The sequence below is a fragment of the Schistocerca serialis genome, chromosome 1 (genome assembly GCF_023864345.2).
Source record: "Schistocerca serialis cubense isolate TAMUIC-IGC-003099 chromosome 1, iqSchSeri2.2, whole genome shotgun sequence".
Classification (NCBI taxonomy): domain Eukaryota; kingdom Metazoa; phylum Arthropoda; class Insecta; order Orthoptera; family Acrididae; genus Schistocerca; species Schistocerca serialis.
In genome coordinates this window covers 651,707,713-651,727,035 of record NC_064638.1, presented here as the reverse complement: position 1 = coordinate 651,727,035, position 19,323 = coordinate 651,707,713, and the positions used below count along the sequence as shown (strand labels likewise).

Genomic DNA, 19,323 nt, shown 5'->3' with positions numbered 1-19,323 from the left:
CACCATTTGGCTTAGCAACGACGACAGGAGAGGGCCACTCACTGGAAGTGACAGGAAGCAAGACCCCTGAAGCAGTGAGACGATCCAGCTCCCGTTTGACCTGATCACAAAGGGCCACAGGAATGGGCCGAGCCCAAAAAAACTTAGGCCGAGCAATGGGTTTGAGAGTGATATGAGCTTCAAAGTCGCTTGCACGGCCTAACCCAGGAGAAAAAAAGAGATGAAAATGTCGTCGACAAGGAATCCAATTGAGCCTAAGGAATCACATCAGAGACGATATTGACAGAGTCATCTATGGAGAACCCAAAAACGCGAAAGGCATTGGAACCAAAAAGATTCTCCGCGTTACTATGGTCGACCACAAATATGGGAACAGTGCGAACGACAGATTTGTAAGATACCTCAGCATCAAATTGTCCCAAGAGGGAAATCTTCTGTTTATTTGTTAAATCTGTAATTGCCTAGTGACAGGTGACAGGATTGGAGAACCCATTTGAAGATGCGTCTGAGAATTGATGATAGTCGCAGCAGAACCAGTATCCACCTGCATGCGAACATCTCGACCAAGTATTTGGACAGTGAGGAATAACTTCCCTGAAAGGGAAGAAGTACGATTGACAGACAACACAGAATCAGAATCAGCGCTATGTTCATGAACATCATGTATGCGGTCAGATCGTGAATGTTCCGTGAAACACCGCGGACATGAAGGAAGTTGCCATGGGTTTTGCTGCAGTTTCTTAAAGGTTTGTTCACGGTTAGGCTGAGGCTGGGCTTGGGAGCATACTGCGGCCACGTCGACCGGTGGGGACGCGCCACACACTTCGTCAACAGTGCGCAGAGATTGTATTTCCCCAATGTCACCCCATGCCTCTATTTGCGCTCCAGCAGCGCGAGAAATTTCAAAAGACTGAGCGATGGATAGGACTTCATCTAGAGTCAGATTTGCCAACTGAAGGGCACGTTGCCTAACTTCTTTGTCGGGCGCCGACCCGATAATAGCACCCCTTACCATGGAATCAGCGTAGGATTCTTTGTGAACTTCAGTAACAAATTGACACTTTCTACTGAGGCCGTGAAGTTCAGCAGCCCAAGTGCGATAAGATTGCTTCGGTTGTTTTTGACAACGATGAAAGGCAACACGAGAGGCTACCACACGCGTATGCTTTTGAAAATAGACGGACAGAAGTGAGCACATTTTAGCAAAGGAAAAAGATGCAGGATCTTTCAAAGGAGCCAATTGCGACAACAACCGATACATTTGAGGGGAAATCCATGAAAGGAACAGAGACTTACATGTTTGGTCATCCGCGACATGAAATGCCAAGAAGTGTTGTCGAAGCCTTTTTTCAAAATCAGACCAGTCTTCCGCCATCTCGTCGTAAGGAGGAAAAGAAGGTAGAGACAACGACGAGAGACGCCCCGCATTTGATGCCCAGACGAAATCATGAATCGCATTTGTGAGAAGCGTTTGCTGTTCTGAGACCTTGCAATAGTTGCTCTAGAGTAGCCATGGAAACACGTGGGTCAACGATGAAAAAGAAAAATTCACTACCTCGTCGCCAATTGTTATAACTTCAAGTTGAACAACTATATTTCAAGGACGATGCAATACATGAGTCACAGATCAAGTAAACAGAGTAAGACGTATGCCACCTAACAGTCAAATCATAACTGAGTCTGAGTCTAGCGGCTGCTGGCAGACAGCGCCGCATGTAGAGGACGCGCGTAACTGCGCGGTGGCACTTTGAAAGATCAGCGAGTCACAACAGTCAGCTTAAATTTTTCTTCTCCATCTAACATGTGTATCACTTCGTGTTCTATTTGTGCTTATTCTGGTGGCTGTCTTAAGACATCGTTTTCCTCTGATTGTTTGATTGATGCGTGTTGTTCTTTGTTTGCTCTGTGATGTTTGAGTCCATTACTGTATTTTCTTCTTCTTCTTCTTCTGATTGCACATTATTTGTACCAGTATTTGTTGTATTTGTTGTTTGAGGTTTTCTAATTCTGACTGGGGTATCCTGTTGTTTTTTATTATTACACGGATTTGATCAGCTAGTCGTTGTTCTGTTAAAAATTTTAATTCTGGGTATCTGGTAATATACGTTGCGTATACTTGTGATCTGTATCCAGTTGTGTTGGTTCCTAAGTTTGTTGCTTGGTAATAACAGAACATGAGGTGTCGGTTAACTTCATCTGACCATCTCATCCTCTGTCTTTGTTTTCCTTCTAGAGTGGTTGCAGGAAGCATATCCTGCAAAACACCTCTATTTGGATTTAAATCATTTTCCGTGTGGCTAACAGTGTCATTACCATTGTGGACGGGCTTAGGGTTCAAGCGTCGTCCCCGACCATGACAGCGCTTGTCTGAGGCTTCATTAGCTCTGTCCTGAACCAACTCCTCACACTAAGAGGGGGGTTAGCCCTATTAGTGGTTTGTTCTTTTCGTCACCTTTTACGACTGGCAAAACATACCGGAGGGCTATTCTTTTCCTGGGCCTCCACAGGTGTTATTATTGTTATTATTATTATTTTCGAAGGGGGGGGGGGTTGAGAAGCCCACATATTTGCTGTAATTTTGAAGCACTAGTGTTGGAAATCGTCATTTAAATGATCAGGCAGATTATGATAAAACAGTTCTGGTGTATATTAATATGCTCCATGGCACTTTCAGCAAAGTTTTATCTTAGTCTATGAGTTTTCATAGAAGTTTTTTTGCCATCATTCATTACAGTATGAAACCATAGGCAAAATTTACAGGCCATTTTATATGACACATTCATGCTATCATACCTTGCCCTTCTGTGTAATTTAGTTGTTTATACCATTAGTGGATTTCAGGAATGTGATGGATGCTAACAGCTATTCAACTCCATGGGAATATCAGATGTTTGATCTTTTCTATAATAACCATAATATACTGACAACACTGCACTGTGGTTGTAGTGGCTATAGCTCTGGACCTCTTTGGTAGGAATGAGAGCCGAATCAGTCATGTATTGGAATTTATATTTTTCATGGTTTCCTTTTCTCATTCAGGTAACTGATGGGAGAATTTTCAGCCAGTCAGATTTTCATTTCAAGGTGCATAGGAATTGATGACATTGGCTGCCAGTGGGCATTGATTTAAGTGAATGGAGAAAGTTTAAAATTTGTGCAGAACCTAGATTTGAGCTTCGGTCACCTGCTTACTTGGCAGATGTAAAGGCCATTGCACCATCCACATATACAATTATGGTGAGGGCGACCAATTGCTCACTTCAGTGCGGATGCATCGGGAATCGGTGAAATGCCGCAAGTAAAGAGGATAATAGGCAAGGGACACTACATTAGTAGTGTGTGGATAAGTTGAGAATTTGTATGATGGAAGGCGTGCTAGGGTAGTTTGTGCAGTTGCAATGATGACTGTGTCCATGGCACAGTGGTAAGTGCATCTACCTAGTAAGTGGAAGACCAGGTTTCGAATCTAGCCCAACACAATCTTCCAACTTTCGCCATTGATATAAATCAGTGCCCACTGGCAGCCAATGTCATTAATTCCTTTGTGTCTTGACTGATTCATAATGGCAGCAGGATCGAAATTGTTTGTTCTTTTGGATATGTCCAAAAGACATCTTTGTTGAACGATGGGGTGGGAGGAAGGTATCACTAACAGTGAATGTTAGAGTACCCTCAGCTCCTGTTGGAGTTTGCTGTTGACAACTACAGAGGTATGTGTGTGTGTGTGTGTGAGAGAGAGAGAGAGAGAGAGAGAGAGAGAGAGAGAGAGAGAGAGAGAGAGGTATATGCTTTTAAACTGATTCCTGATATTATCTGTAAGTAACAATAGGTATTTTATTTTGTTGCATATGAATGGTATAGCAGAAAAGGAAATTACACTTGGAAAAGAAGAGCTCTTGAATGTAAATACACAAAGGGAGAAAAGAGGTCTGCTGCAATCAATAGAGAATATGCCTGAGCATTGTTCTCTTACAAGCCTGTCAGAACAATCACTCACTGAGGAGCAACAAGCAATGGTGGTAAGTATATCATCAACTGAGAGAGAAAAAAAACCACAGTTATAAAATTCATTATGCATCAAGACAATACTATCTCATGGTACAAATATAGTATATAGTGGATTATTTATGCTACAGAAAGCGTAGAATCTCGTTTGCATTTATTATATATTTCTTAAAAAGCAATTTGAAGAAGACAGCTACTATCGGCTGCTGAGAAGACACACACAGCAGGAATACAGCAGTGAGCACAGTGTACATAGTGACATGCTCTAGAGCAGAATAGTATGCACTGTTCTAAAAACATTTTCATGAATGCAATTACAGTAACGTTTTAACTGTGACTGACCAGATGAAGTTTGAATGTCAAATACCGTATTTGTTTGCTATGAATAGTCTCACTGCTTCAGCATTCTACTTCCAGAATAATGTTGGTCAAATTCTTTATCTGTTTTTACATGGTATCTGAAGGGGCAGTATAAACAATGTATACAACAACTGAATTACCTCCCCCCCTTTCCCCCCTGTGATGTATGTTTCATTTTATCAAATTAAAACATCTCAAATGGTACGATTTTATCTGTTTCTTACACACAGTGAAGAAGTATGTTATGTATGTATGCACGCACGCACACATGCATGCATGTTTCACTAGAATTTTTCCCTGTGACACTGATGCTGTACATAAAAATTAAAGAATTTGGGAGACCATGAATAGGTGAACAGCGAAATCGAACAAGGCTGACAATGAAGTCTAGTAGAAAGTCAGTATTTGTTAGATGGCCGATAATACAAATCATGGACAGCTGCAGGGCAGAAGGAAATGACGGGAAGAATTCTCCCTCCCTCCCTCCCTCCCTCATTCTCCCCACACACACACACACACACACACAGAGACACAGGAAGAGCCACTCTGAAGAGAGCCATTGGCTGATAGTCTAGGAGACACTATTGGAGGTGTACTTGCTTTCAAAAGACAGGAGTCGTAGTTCAGTCTGGTGTACAGCCTTAAGTTTGCACAGATAACAAAACCATGAAAAATGAACACAGTTTAATTTCCGTTTGACATATTTATTAAAAAGAACATTAAAAGCTGTGAAACTGCATTAGAAATGTTTGAAAACTACTACATAAAGTATCCATGTAGTGTTGCTGAACGAATTACTGTTTCCATTCATTTATGCTTGGATATGGAAAGAAATGACTGTGAATAATAGTACAAGATAGCTATGAACAGTGTAGCAGAAGCTAAACTCACTCTTGAAGCATTTGCAACATTGTACTGTAATCAAGTCAGTGCAAGATGATCCCTGACTGTTTGCAGCACTGTTGCCAGCTTTCAGCTGCATAGTGCTAATGGCTGCAGACACAAATAATAGTGGGCTATATAGCTGCAACAACACTGAAGCGTTACCATAAAGACATTTACGAAATCACATCACATGATTGGTTGAGAAGGGCACATGGAGCTGCTGTGCCTAGTGCACTATAACTGTCGGATATCTTTCTATGTCAACTTGCTACAGACAAGCTGTTTGGATTAACTTCATGATTATATTGTGCTTGAATTTTTAATTTTCTGCAAGTCAGTGTCCCCGCACCCTCCACCCTCCCCTTCATCATCATCATCCTCCTCCTCCTCCTCCTCTTATTTTTCTAAGAAAAAGTAGTTGGGTTCTTTCTTATAGCCTAATCTTTTGGCAAGCATTGTTGCTCCAGTTGGTTGATGCTGGTTGATGCTGCAAGAACTGGTGTAACTGAAGATAATAGCTTAACTAGTACTATAAAGTCCTTAATGCTAGACATAGTGTAACAACAAAGTACTAAAGTTTATGTATCCACATTTAAGTAAACAACATAACACCAGTACAGTATTGCTAGCAACAGCAATAGAACACAGTCTGAGGAATGGCACGTGCTACTTTGCGCTTGCATGGGTGAGAACTCAGGTAGATAACATGGTGAATGTTATGCCTTGTGCACAAGTTGTAGGCTGCCTGCGGTGGCTGCCCTGCGCAGATGCTGTTTGTGGAATAGTTGAGTGCAGTGCACCAGCGGCAAGCTGCCAGGTGCGTATCCAGATACAATGTGCAAGGTTATAGGACCCCCTGCCACTTTGGGGAAAGGGTGTTGAACCAATGTGGGAAGCAAGGCGACTTATGACACATCAATGGCCTCTGCAATGGGTGATGATGGGAAAGGGATTCTTGATCAGAACTGGTGAGTAGGGATGGAAGCAGCGTGATCATGGACAGGTGCGGTGGTCCGCCCTTTCACCCTACTCCCCTACTGCGCATTTGCGAAGTACCAGCGACAAGGGCACTGGTTGCTTTGTAACATACAGGCCCTCGACGAACTGCACTGATGGTGAAGGTGCCTGGCAACTGGGCTGGTGGTGAAGAACCAGATAGTGCTGGCCCAGCAATTGGCAGAAATACTGGTGGCAGTGAAGTATCACGGGATTGTGTGGCAGCATGTGTTGGGGTGCTGGACCCCAGAGGAAAAAACAGGAAGTGGTGACATCCACAAGGAGGTCAGGTCCACACCACGGCAGGGACACACCACTTTGCTGGAAAGGCGCTGAGGGAGGAGGAAAAGGAGGTGGCGGCGGACCCGCATCCCGCACTACGGCACAAGGATGCAGCTGATCGTGATGGTGCACCACCAGTCCCCCTGGTGCATACCATACAGGGGCGGCGGCGGCGGCGGCGGCTGCTGCTGCTGCTGCTGCTGTAGACCATGGCTGGAATCCATTTGTCAGTTGCTTAACCCCCAAGCCCAGACAATGGAGCCAGGAGCGAACTGCAGTGAGGACATTGGTGGAGCGATATGTGCAGATGCAGGAGGGTACGCAGACGGCGACCTTGGAGCATCTCTTCTGGACTCCCAAGTCCCCACCATCACGAACCTATAAGAGACCAAGAAGAACATTGAGGTATCTTCCATGGAAGAGTCCACAGTATACTTCTTAATCTGAACCTTAATTGTGGGACAAGCCATTCTATCCCACCATTAGATTGGGGGTGAGCTGGAAGAGCAGTCATGTGGCAAATGCATAAGATCTGAAACATGAACTGTGAGCCATTATGTCACAAATTTTGAGAGGGCCTCAACCGTTAACATTCAAGGATAGCAAATAAAGTAAAGAAGTTGAGAAAACAACCAAACCCAGTAAGAACTTAGGAAGGGACCTACAAAATCAACATGGACATATTCCCACAGACATCGCTGCGCAAGCTGTGGCGAGAGGGTCGCTGCAACGCTGCCTGGTGTGTAGCACACCAGACAAGACATCCAATGTAACTGATGATGTCAAATCAAAACACATATCAATGGACCAGTGACTTGGTACAAAATATCCCCAGGTCTGGCTGAAGCACATTCCACCGTAGGGCGGCTGAGACTACAAGCCTGGGTGAGAGCTCTTTTATAGCTAAGAGAACACCACCACCATCAGACATTGAAAAATGGTGATGGAGGGCAAAATAGTTAAATAAAGGATCAGAAGGCCTGCCCGACCAAGCTGAATGAGGTGAACAACTTCTCACGAAACCACATCAGCAGCAACAGCAGCTGCGATCTGGGAGCCTGTAATAGGAGATTCTGGCTACAGAAATGTGGCTTTTGGCTGTGTAAGCAGTAGCAGCAAGCAGCTAGATGCTACAGGGGCAATGCTATCTAGTATTGCACCAGTTCAGAAATATCTTAGAGCCAGGGCTGATGCGCAGAGCAGTCTGAGTTGTAGCGGGGAAGTGGGTAGTCTTCACGTTACCCGTGTTTACATTTAGTGCTTTTGCTGTTTCCTCTTCGTTAACTGCTCTCACGTCAGATGAAAACAAAACAGATTTCTGTGGCCAGTAGCTATCAAGTGAATTAAAATACATTCACATAATTACGGAAGGCAAAAATTTGTTAGTTTCAGACTTTATTTTATTTCCACTTTTCTGATGGTCAAGCATTAATCGTCTTGCTGAACAATGAAGTTATTTTTGTCGGTTTGCTAAAGAAATTTCCTTTCATTAATCTTTACTGCTGAGGCAATATTTGAAACGAAGTGTTTAATTCCACACTATTGGCTAGTTTCAACTGTTTGCTGCCTTTCAAGTGCATGTTTTCATCTTCTAACAAGTATGGCATTATGCCATAATAAAGAACCAAACATGAGATAACACAGTACTGTACTACAAGAAAATTTACATCCCGAAAATCACATTGAAAAGGTTAATATCAGGTCGAGGCCTACTTCATTGGCAATTCAGACATATAAATGTGCACTTTTAATGTGCGCCTGTTATCTGGAGCTCCCTGACAACTACTGAAACGAACCTATTTCTAAAAGGCCGTGGGAAAATATTGCAAATGGTGGTTTGAAAAGCGTTACTTTCAAAGTAAATTTTCTGTGTACGAGAATGTACGATGAATTTCTTAAATCGCAGAGCGTTTGACTCTCATTTAAAAATCAACTCTTCAATGTCGAGCCATTTAGAAGAATTTCGAGCCCACAAGATCAGACATTTGTGTCTTTATTAAAAATTTTCCTGGCTCATTTGTGTGATATATCATAAAGTGTAATACGCGCTTAAAAGACCAACATTATATGTGAAAGCCTAGCTTCTCTTGCAGCGTCTTAACCTTAGACACCAATATTATACGTTAAAGCTTTGCTTTACTTGTAGCAATACTATGTATATTAATTTAAACCATTAACTGTTGCTGTTTGTGTTGCTATTGGCTAACTACATCATGTGTCCTATGCTCTGAATATCCGTTGTCATCGGCTGGCGAGATCACGTGACATGAACTAAGACTGGCTTACGAAAAAACCTTTTTACTTCAAGTATCATATGTGAAAGCTTAGCTTTTTTTGTAGCTGTACTGAAGATATATTAATTTAAACCATTAACTTTTCCTAGTTGTGCTTTTGCGCTACTTAACAATGACATTACTGTTGTCGGACTGCATCGTGTGTCCTGTGCTCTGAATATCTGCTTTTGTTGGCAGGCCAGATCACGTGACTTGTACTATGGCTGATAAAAGCAGTCACAATCTTGATTTCAGTGCTTCGGAAGCTACCGTATTGCACTTGGTGGAATTTCTATTTATACTTTCGTTATGAGAAACGTGCAGCGTAAACGTTGCCGCACACCAAAGATCTTCCAAAGACGCGCTGTTTTTAGTTTCCTAAATGCCAGGAAGATCTGTCCTGGTGTATAAAACCTTCACCATTCAAAGGATTGATAAGTTGTGTACAGCTCAGAGGGAAAGTGTATTGTCTCTCAACATAGAAAAATTGTAGTTCCATCAGGGATATAGACTATTTTCACCCAGGAAAAAGTGAATTTTCAACTGGGAAATTAGAATCCCCCCTCCCTTGTGCGCATTTACACCCTGCATACAATATACAATATATATTGAATCATAGGCACCTTAGAAATAACAATTCTGATATGACAATTGGTACTGAAGTGACTGGGGTCTCTTGAGATGGTAGTGTGAGTAATTATACTGACTGAACTAACAATGTTACTACTGACGTTACTTGTACTATTGCAGCTGCTGTCAGTAATAAGAAGAATTTATAAGTTTGCAAAATATGTGTTTTGATACATCAAGTTCTGGGAAAAGGAAATTTAAGACTGCATTGGTTAAGAATACTGGGAAATGAGGAAGATAAGGTTGGAAAGATGGATGTACAAGGGTAATTGGACAACAACTTACACATTTTGTTGCTGCAGCTGGTTCTTCTTGAGGGGAGATTTGAGCACAGTCTCCATGGACATGAGAATCAACAGAACAACCGAATAGACTGAGCATGTGGAAGTGAGCAAACCAAACGAAGAAAAGTTACAATAAGCAGTAGAATACAATCTGAGGACAGACACCTTCCACGTTATCCTTATATAGAGCAGAGCTCCGATAAGCGGCATGGTAGGTATCGTCCCATGTGCCTAAGCTGCTGGTGGCCAGCCCGCACAGATGCTGTTGCAGCATATTTGAGTGTAGTTTGCCATCAGCCTGGTGCCGTTGTACGTATCCAGACGTGATGTGAAGGGTTCAATAGGAAAATGTTCCCATGCAGAGCAGTAACTCTGTATTTGCTCCTGCAGTGAAAACCATGCCCCATTCCACAGCTGAAGGTGATTCAATTTGTAGGGGGAAACAACTGCATTTATGTTCCTGAGAAATGAAGTTGTCTTTGGCCTTGTTAATGACAGATGCTCTCTCCATGTCTAGTATCAGCTCCAATAAAGTATTTTTTCTCCAAGTATTTCACAACTTCAATTGCTTCTGGCTAAAGAAATATTTCCACTCATCATTCCATATACCATTTTATGAGAATGGCTGCAAATATTTTGCATGATCCCTCCTCCACTCACCCCCCCCCCCCCCCCCCCAAAAAAAAAAAAAAAAAAAAATTGAAATAAAGAAAGGTATTACAGTGGGCAAAATAAGACAAGGGTGTACTCGCACTCTCATATATCTGGGCATCTTCGATTTCAAAACAAATATCGTATGCAAATTTGAGTGGATATTAAAATCACTGCAATGTTTCTCTATTTTGACCTTCATCTATTTTCTCATGTTCAGAAGTTTTATGCTGAAAGAAAAATATTTGCAATTTTAGAAGATTTTCTCAATGCACCATCTGCAATACAACCTCAAATGCACACTTGTACAACTTCATCAGGAAGCATTAGTGTATCATTTAACTCCCTAAAATGGAGATGGAAAATATTGACCGAAAACTGTGATCTACCTATAAACAGAAAGTATCAGTTTGAATTACTGCTGTCAATTCAGTTAAAATTTTAGCTGAATATGTTTAAAAATGAAGACTAACCACAGACCTTCGTAGGAGTTAGTACCCTGTCAGAAATGGAGATTCTAATTTATTTGTTGAAAGCAAGATTTTTTTGCGTAAAGTGGGACTTGTTAAAAAGATTGCCAGTAGCAAAACTTCTTATGCCAGTTTCAGTGTAATCAATGGTAACTTCTAAGAGAAACATTGGGGTGATTGTGGCATCTGGTATTACCTCACATTTGAGGACAGCTGCACAATAGTAGTTGGAAGGAAACAGTAGTAAACAGTATCTATCAATGTTATGGAACACATGCAACAAGACTTCATCCAGCAACTTACTCTGTTGGGAGAACACACAATATAGTTTACCTTCTGAGTTCTGTGCTAAGTGTATTTTAAATTTTAGGAGGGTAGCTTTTTGTGTTGTAATGACACACTCTGAGTTGCCTGTAAAGAGAGAAGTGTAATGTCAATTCAAGTTGTATTATATGAGGTCCACTTTGATACATTAATGACATTAATTTATCTGTCTGTCTTGAGTATTCGTGTCCTTTATATAAGTTCCAACCATGTACATCCTACCTGTTCATTTAGCCTTGTTTTCATGTATTTCTAGAATTATTTAATTTTTACAACATATAATTCATTATCTTCATGTGTTAACCCTTTAGACCTGTTGAAAACTAAAGCTTATTTTCTCTATTCTCCCTGGTTTGTGCACTCTGCGGAAACTGCCTGGGTTTGTACTTGGAGATTGATTTTGGCAAAAGCTCATTGCTGATCCACTGTGTAAGAGATCTCCAGTTTTGTTGATATTCAAAGAATTTGTCACCAAGCTGTAAATGTTGTGTGTCTGCCATATGTCTTCATTTTCTTCCTTCCATATTTGGCAGTGGGTATGTATACGTGACTGATTTAAATACTGACAGTCAATAAAACTGATGCGCCTTGGTCCAATCCTTTATTTTATTAGGTACAATTACCACTGGGTGCCCTCTAGGGCTGGTACTCTTTTCTAATCACATCAGGCAACTGCTAATTTATAAACTCTTCCATCACCAGTTGGAGGTGATGTGGAACTTGATATTGTTTCTTGTACATTGGCTGTTCGTTCTGTGGGAATTCTATGCTTTGTATTACTGGAGGCAATGATTCAGGAGGGTTAAACAAGTCCGCATATTCCTCTAGCAACTTCTCTATTTCCTCCCTATCACTTCTCTGTAAAGGTAACATTTTCTCCTGCAGACTGGCTAAATTTGCAGACTGTCTTGGCTTAGAGTACTCCATATTTAATTCTCTATCCAAATATTCCTCCTCCATTACCTCTAGGTAGACTAGTATCATATTTCATAATAGTTCTACCTCTACTGAACTGAAATTATCCATTGCACATATGATGCATTACAGTGCACAAAACATGGCAATTTGTCCAGTTCCTCACAGTCCACTAAGTATTTCACTTAAGATAAAATACTGAGTGGCAAATCTACTCCTGTGTCTACTCGGACTTGTTTTACTGTACCCTGCAGTATTTTATCTTGCAGTTCAATTCCAAAAGACTGTGTGTATAGTTTAGGTGGCTTCTTCAGACTTAGAGACGTGCCTTGCAGTGCTTTTGGTGTTCTTGGCAGTAGAACCTAAACAGAGTGATGTACCATCCATCTGTTCTACGGACCATTCCATATTGACTTTAGCATGATCTTTACTCAGGAAACATAGAGTGTAACATCATAGCCGAGGCTGACTTGAAGTACTTCCATGCAAGCCTGTGGCTCCGTGTCGAGTAAAAACTTATGTACTCTTCCTTTCACGAAGTTGGTTATGCAGTAGTCTGCCAGTGATTCCACACATGGATTTTCTATGCTTAAATTTACTGAAGCTGCACAGTGGCCCACTTCTATTTAATGCCAGAGTGTGAATTACACTAGCCTGTGCTTGTGAAAATCTTTACCGACTTTCCCACCCCTCATGTCCAACCTGTTTACAGTTGCCACACAGATTTCCTGCAGTATGCTGAATTTGATGAGCCTGACCATACCAATAACATATGATTTGTATATTAAATACTATCCGTATTTCTCCAAGGCAGGTCACTGCATCTGTTTCTGCTAGTGCCAATGCAGTTGCCACTGCATTGTTCTATGATTTCTAAAACTGTGCTTGTACCTTAGCGGAATTTGAGATGGCAAACTCTGCAGGAATTCATCCAGTGCATTATGTTCTGCTTCATGTAGAATAGCTTTATTAGGGGTTTCATTTTTTGTAAGGTCTTAGGTATTAATATTTAGATTCATAATTCTGTCCACAAAATTTTCTATGCACTTTCTCTGTCTCTGAGAAGTACTATTTAGCTATTTGCAATAGTACTTAGAATTATTTTTGCTCCAGCAGTGTTCCAAAATCCCTTTTACAGCTGAAATGTTTGTTAGTGCAACACGCAAATACAATTCATACGGAGCTGCTAAAGCAGAGTTACTAAATACAGCCTTCTGAAATTTCTTCACCAAAGGAGATGAAGTAAATGTACCAGAATTCGAATCTGGAACAGCTGCCAGCATGAGTAACTTAGAAGTTGAAGTCCTCGGAGTAGTGAATCACTTGATAAAAGCAAGTGTTCCAGTTCAGACTGTATACCAGTTAGGTTCCTTTCAGAGTATGCTGATAAAATAGCTCCATACTTAACAATCATATACAATAGCTCACACAATGAAAGATCCATAGCCAAAGACTGCAAAGTTACGCAGGTCACACCAGTAATCAAGAAAGGCATTAGGAGTAATCCACCAAATGACAGGCCCATATCATTAATGTTGATATGCAGCAGGATTTTGGAATGGTCTGTTGACACATGGTCAACATGGATTTAGAAAACATTGTACTTGTGAAACATGACTAGTTCTTTACTCACATGAAGTGTTGAGTGCCATTGAAAATGGATTTCTGATTGATTCCTTATTTCTAGATTTTCAGAACGGTTTGGACACTGAACCTCACAAGTGATTTATAATCAAATTACGTGCTTATGGAAAGTTGTGTGACTGGATTTGTGATTTCGTGTCAGAGTGGTCACATTTCATAGTAATTGCTCCAAAGTTACCGGATAGGATTTACGGAATAAGTCTACAAATTTCAAAGAAGGGCAGCACATTTTGTATTATCACAAAATAGGGAAGAGAATGTCACTGGGATGGACATCATTAAAACAAAGATGTTTCCCGTTACAGTGGGACCTTCTCATGAGATTTCAGACACCAGCTTTCTCCACCGAAAGCAAAAATATTTTGTTGATGCTGACCTATATAGGAAGAAACGATCATCATAGGGAAATCGGAGCTTGCACAGAAAGATATAGGTGCTTGTTTTTTCTATGCAGTGTTAGAGTGGAATGATAGAGAATTACTGAGAAGGTGGTTCGTTAAATCCTCTGCCAGGCACTTAAGAGTGATTTGCAGAGTATCCGTGTAGATATATATGTAGACGAGATATTATCAGCACTGTATTGTGCATCCAGTGGATTCTGCAAAAGGTAGTTGTCATCCTTGTGTTTGCATTTATTCTTGCATACTACCTTGACGTCCTATTCCTGAAGCTTCAATACCCATGATACTGAGAGTCTTGATGGATCCTTGTCATTTGATAGTATGGAGACTAGTGAGTCAGTAGTGAGTGGTCTGCTCTGTAAATAGGATTGGAACTTAGTGATTGCCCAAACAACTGCAAGACACACATTCTCAGTCATAGAGTTGTTCTTATCTGACTTCGAGAGTACTGTGGAGACATAAGCTGATGCTGACCAAGTGGAAGGCATCATGTCATTTGAAGTCTATGCTGTGAGTTGCACGTCATGCAACGTGGAGCAGCAATTGTTGCTACTAGCTATTACGCTGTGTGCCGCCCGTTCAGATCCAGTCACTAGCGAATTTTTGTTATTTAGTGTTTACAGAGACATGAATTATATTAAATACACGTATTTGAAATGCAAAATACCAATTTTTGTACTGTAAATGAAATTTTAAGTAATCTTGGATTATTGGGGTTTAAAAAAATTGAAATACAATTTCTTAGTGAATACATAAGCTGTTCAGAACCTGTAGCTTATGGCATCAGAACTTTAGTAAGGGACAAAGGCACCTACTATGGATGTCTTCTGCCAGAAGTAATGAGAATGCTGAGCAGGTTGCAACTGGGTAAACCTGTGAATTGTGGTGTGTTGATAACAATTATTGAAGAATGTCTTCATAGGCATCTTGAAAAATTCAGTAAATTAGAAGAACCAGAAAAAGGCATATTGGCACCCATACCTTATCCGTTTTTGAATTGAAGTGGGTGCCGAAGGCTATCTGAGAATACGTTAAACAACTGTTAATTTCAGAAGTGCAGAAGATCAGACAAGAAGAAGAACATGGGAAGAACTTGGAACATTTTGATAACACGGAGGTTGACTCTCTTTATATGTTTGTTGATGGCTCTGATACTTCTGTAGCCAGAGGTATTGCCAACACTACAATAGATCTGTAAACACTACAATATTTAAAAAGTTCTGTTCTGTTGAACAGCTATTTTTCTTTGGTGGAATAATGAGGCCACTTAGGCAGAATATGAGAGATGAAGTATTTGAACAATTATTGGTGCTAAAATTGGTGAATAAATAACATGAAAATGTTCACTGGCTAGAGATATTTTATTTCAATAAACATATTTTGAAAATATGTATTGTGCATTTTGTATTTAAATATTTTTATTTAAAACCATTTTGTATTTACATTTGAAACTAAAAAATAGCATTTTGTGTTTAAATACTTTTAATAAACTATTTTTGCTCATCTATGAGCATTTAATGTTTCTAGAAGGTTCTCAAAACCTTGTTTGTAGTATTTGCATATTCTGGAATGTTCGATGTTTGTATAAATAGTAGCACCGTTCATCCAGGAGGCAGTTCTGTTCCATCTGTATGTTGATGTACATACTACACCTAATTTGGTGCTAAGTGTTGTACTTGATTAAAGACCCAGCTTTTGGGTATGAATTTGATTGTGGTTACTATTTGATGATATTATAAGCGCCAAAAATTTTCTGTATTTTTTGCTAAATGATGCTGAATAGTTTTTCTGTGTTTTATTATTTGTATATGTTTTATCCAGGATGAAGCTAAGGAGTTGGGTCTTGGAGTTAACAGAGGAACCAAAAGAGGTCAAAGAGGGGCCAAAGGTTAGCATAAGTTCATAATCAATTATAAGTTGTTCTATACACACACACACACACACACACACACACACACACACACACACACACACACAGAGAGAGAGAGAGAGAGAGAGAGAGAGAGAGAGAGAGAGAGAGAGAGAGAGAGAGAGAGAATCACTTTAAAAATGTCTGTATTTTCAGGATCAAAGAAGGAACGAGTTGCATCACAGAAACAAGAAGCAAAAAAGGTAATACATGCCTCCTTTAAAAAAAAAAAAAAATATTGCAATTGCCTGTAAGTAACACTTACTTGGGGTGTGATGTTAAAAAAGTAATGTTTTTCTTTTCCCAACAGATGAAGTCATCAGACGAGACAAACGATGATCCTTTACAAAATATAAAAAATGAATCAGTGGACACAAGTACTTCGAATACCAGGAAGGTTTGTGGCATTGCTTCAGAGACATTGACAAAATTCACACTTCCTCAAATTACATTTTTGGAACAGGATATAACAAATTTTGTTATGCAGCTAGCATACCTAAAAGAAATGAAACATAAAATGGGCAAAACATCAAATAGTAGAGATAAAAATTACTCTAGTGAAAGCATTAAAAATGGTCTAAAACAATATTTCATTGAGAAAACTACAAAAGTGCGAGAAGACAGAATTTCTGACGAATACCTTCAGGAGGTAAAGTTCTAAGTAAAGCAATAGAAAAATGCTGATGAAGACGATGAAGAACAAACATAATACTTGCATTTGAAAGTACAAGAAACTGTCCTAGCCTTCAGAACTGATAGTTCCCTTCGCGAAGAAGAAAAGAGGAATAGCTTGGGGAAACTAGAGGAGAGGCAGGTTACTCAACCCCTGGGATGAGGGTGGAAAACCATGCGGTCTGGTGAGTCCCTGAGTGGCCTGCCTCACCTTTGATTTGTGTGTTTTAAGAAGTTGAAATGACTATCCCTCAAACTATTTGATGTACACACAGTAAATTTGTGCTTGCTCTCTTATTTGGTTTCTTACAAGCATGAAGTAAGACGTGTTGTTTTGACCATATTCCTAAAAGTGCTAAATTTTTCCACACTGGAACCTCTTTTTTTATTTCCAAATTTCAAATATGGAGTTGCTTTAATACATATTTCATGTACTATTTGTTACTACATATGCTAAATTTCATGTGGTATTTCAGTGGGATCATATTAACATAATTATTTTGTAATGTGCTTTGTTAGCTGATCATAGCTTGTAGGCTGGTTCATAAAACTGCAGTTAAAATGAAATTAATGTGTGTTCATTAACCACACTTAAGCTTATCATTTTGTCATATATGTGACATAAAAATCTAAGGAATATTTGATTATATATTTCATCATAAATAACCATGTACAGTTTCCCATCACCAGCAGGGTCTACTTTGAACACCAGCCTCTCTCTTTTCTCTGTCAGTTCAGCCCTCCCCTTTCTTCCGAATACTTTCTTCCACCCTTTCTAGGCACTTGTCCCTTGCCGTCTGCTTTGGCTCTTGCCCTCCAGCTCAGTCTTGCACATCTTCCTAACCATCCTCATCTCATCTGTTTTCTTCCTATGCCCGTACCATTTTAGTCTTTTTTTCTTCAATTTTCTATTGTAGGGATTCCTTGTATGTCAACTCCATTATTACCCTGTCTTTTCTCATCTTTCATTTTTTTGTTACAGCTATCAGACTTGTCAAAAAAATATTTTTTACTTCAATATCACTTTTAATTTAGTTGTTGTAAAATATATAAGTATTCATGAAAAAGGAAAAATATATAGCCCTTCTATTGGCCATATAATTCACTTCAGAAGCGAGAAAACATTAAGGTACAATTAGCCAAACCCTGCTGCCATTAGGAGGGAGCAGATTGCTGTGTGTGAATGTATAGTACTCATATACCTCATAAAATATGTGAACTTCACAAGTCATCTATGATCTTTATCAGACAGGTGTAGGTTTTTACATGGAATGCAATAGCTTTCAGTTGAGTTAGAGGAAATTATTATTAAACATCTCTGTACTCCATTACTGAGTTTGTAAAATGAGATTTTGAAAAGTGTTTTTTAACACTTTTCTTTTAATATTGTGTAATTTAAAATATTTTATATTATTCTGTCCTTACAGAATATTATTTTTTTATCTGAATTTTTCACTTTCGTTGTTGTGATATTTCAGTGACTTTCTCAAAAGGAATGCCAAGGATGAAAAATCAAAATGTGGGTGGAATTCCTTTAAAAAAGGATCATAGTGGATGGTTGATATTAGGAATGTAAATTCTTTGATGAATCACCTAAACTTTAATATGGTACAATGATTTAAAATCTGCACTTCGAGCAGACTGAAATTGTCCAGAGAAAGGAAACATGAACTCTTTAATAACTGAAAGCAAAGAATCAGAATTTGATGGAAATATGCAACCAAGTTGTAGCATGTCTGAGGACCTTGCATTTATTTGCATTGAAGAAAGTCTGAATTCGTTAAATGATTGTCGGCTTCAGTAAGCATATTCCCAATGATTGAAAAAATGTGACAGCTCACAGTATGACAAAGATAAAGTTTAATTAAATTAAATGAAACATTATTTTAGAGAGAAACAACTGAAAATAAAACAGTGATATAATATGTGGGTGTCACACAAGCAGAAATGATTTATCATTTCACAAACAAGTTTTTGACAACATACTTACTTCTTAAAACAGATTTTTAAAATTTAGTATCATCGTCATAATCTTCCTTCCAATGATTAGACTGTTGCCTGTTCCAGGCAAGTTGCAGTACTTGGAGCTGAAAGCCTCATCTTGTGACTTCACAGTACTTGTGATTTACTGGCAAACTCACAAACAGCTTCATATAGAGAAGTGGATCAACTGGCAACAGCTGGAAAAATCTTTAAAATTTGGTTAAGGTGGAATTCCACATTTTTGGGAATGTGGTTAAGGATGACATATTTCTGAAGCTTCCTCCTTAAAAAATACCACAGATCTTGACACAGTTGGGTGGCTCGCATGCCTAAACTGTATGAAGATCTCTCCAGCTGTGGACTACCCACTAAGATAATGTCGTCAGGAAAACTAAATCTATAGGTCAGGACATAAAATGTTACATCCCTTAATCGGGCATGTAGGTTACAGAAATTTGAATGGGAAAGGGATAGGTTGAAGTTACGTATAATTGGAGTTAGTGAAGTGTGGTTGCTGGAAGAACAGGATTTCTGTTCAGGTCAGTACAGGATTATCAGTACAAAATCAAACGGGGTATTGCTGGAATAAGTCTAATAATGAGCAAGAAAACGTGAATGCAACTAAGTTACTATAAACAG

General features: G+C 39.5%; 1 protein-coding gene across 3 annotated transcripts in view; it reads left to right on the top strand.

Annotated features, from left to right (window-relative positions):
• Nucleotides 1-19,323, top strand: part of LOC126479166 (centrosomal protein of 112 kDa-like) — a 164,968-nt gene that overhangs the window by 91,599 nt on the left and 54,046 nt on the right. Inside the window, exons 6-9 of one of the 3 annotated variants that reach the window (XM_050103760.1) lie at nt 3,865-4,019; nt 15,942-16,008; nt 16,186-16,232; nt 16,340-16,426. In XM_050103760.1, the coding sequence (XP_049959717.1) occupies nt 3,865-4,019; nt 15,942-16,008; nt 16,186-16,232; nt 16,340-16,426 (356 nt within the window). Of the gene's footprint in view, nt 1-3,861; nt 4,020-15,941; nt 16,009-16,185; nt 16,233-16,339; nt 16,427-19,323 lie in introns of all 3 variants that reach the window. The other 2 variants (XM_050103759.1, XM_050103761.1) reach the window with 2 other exon arrangements.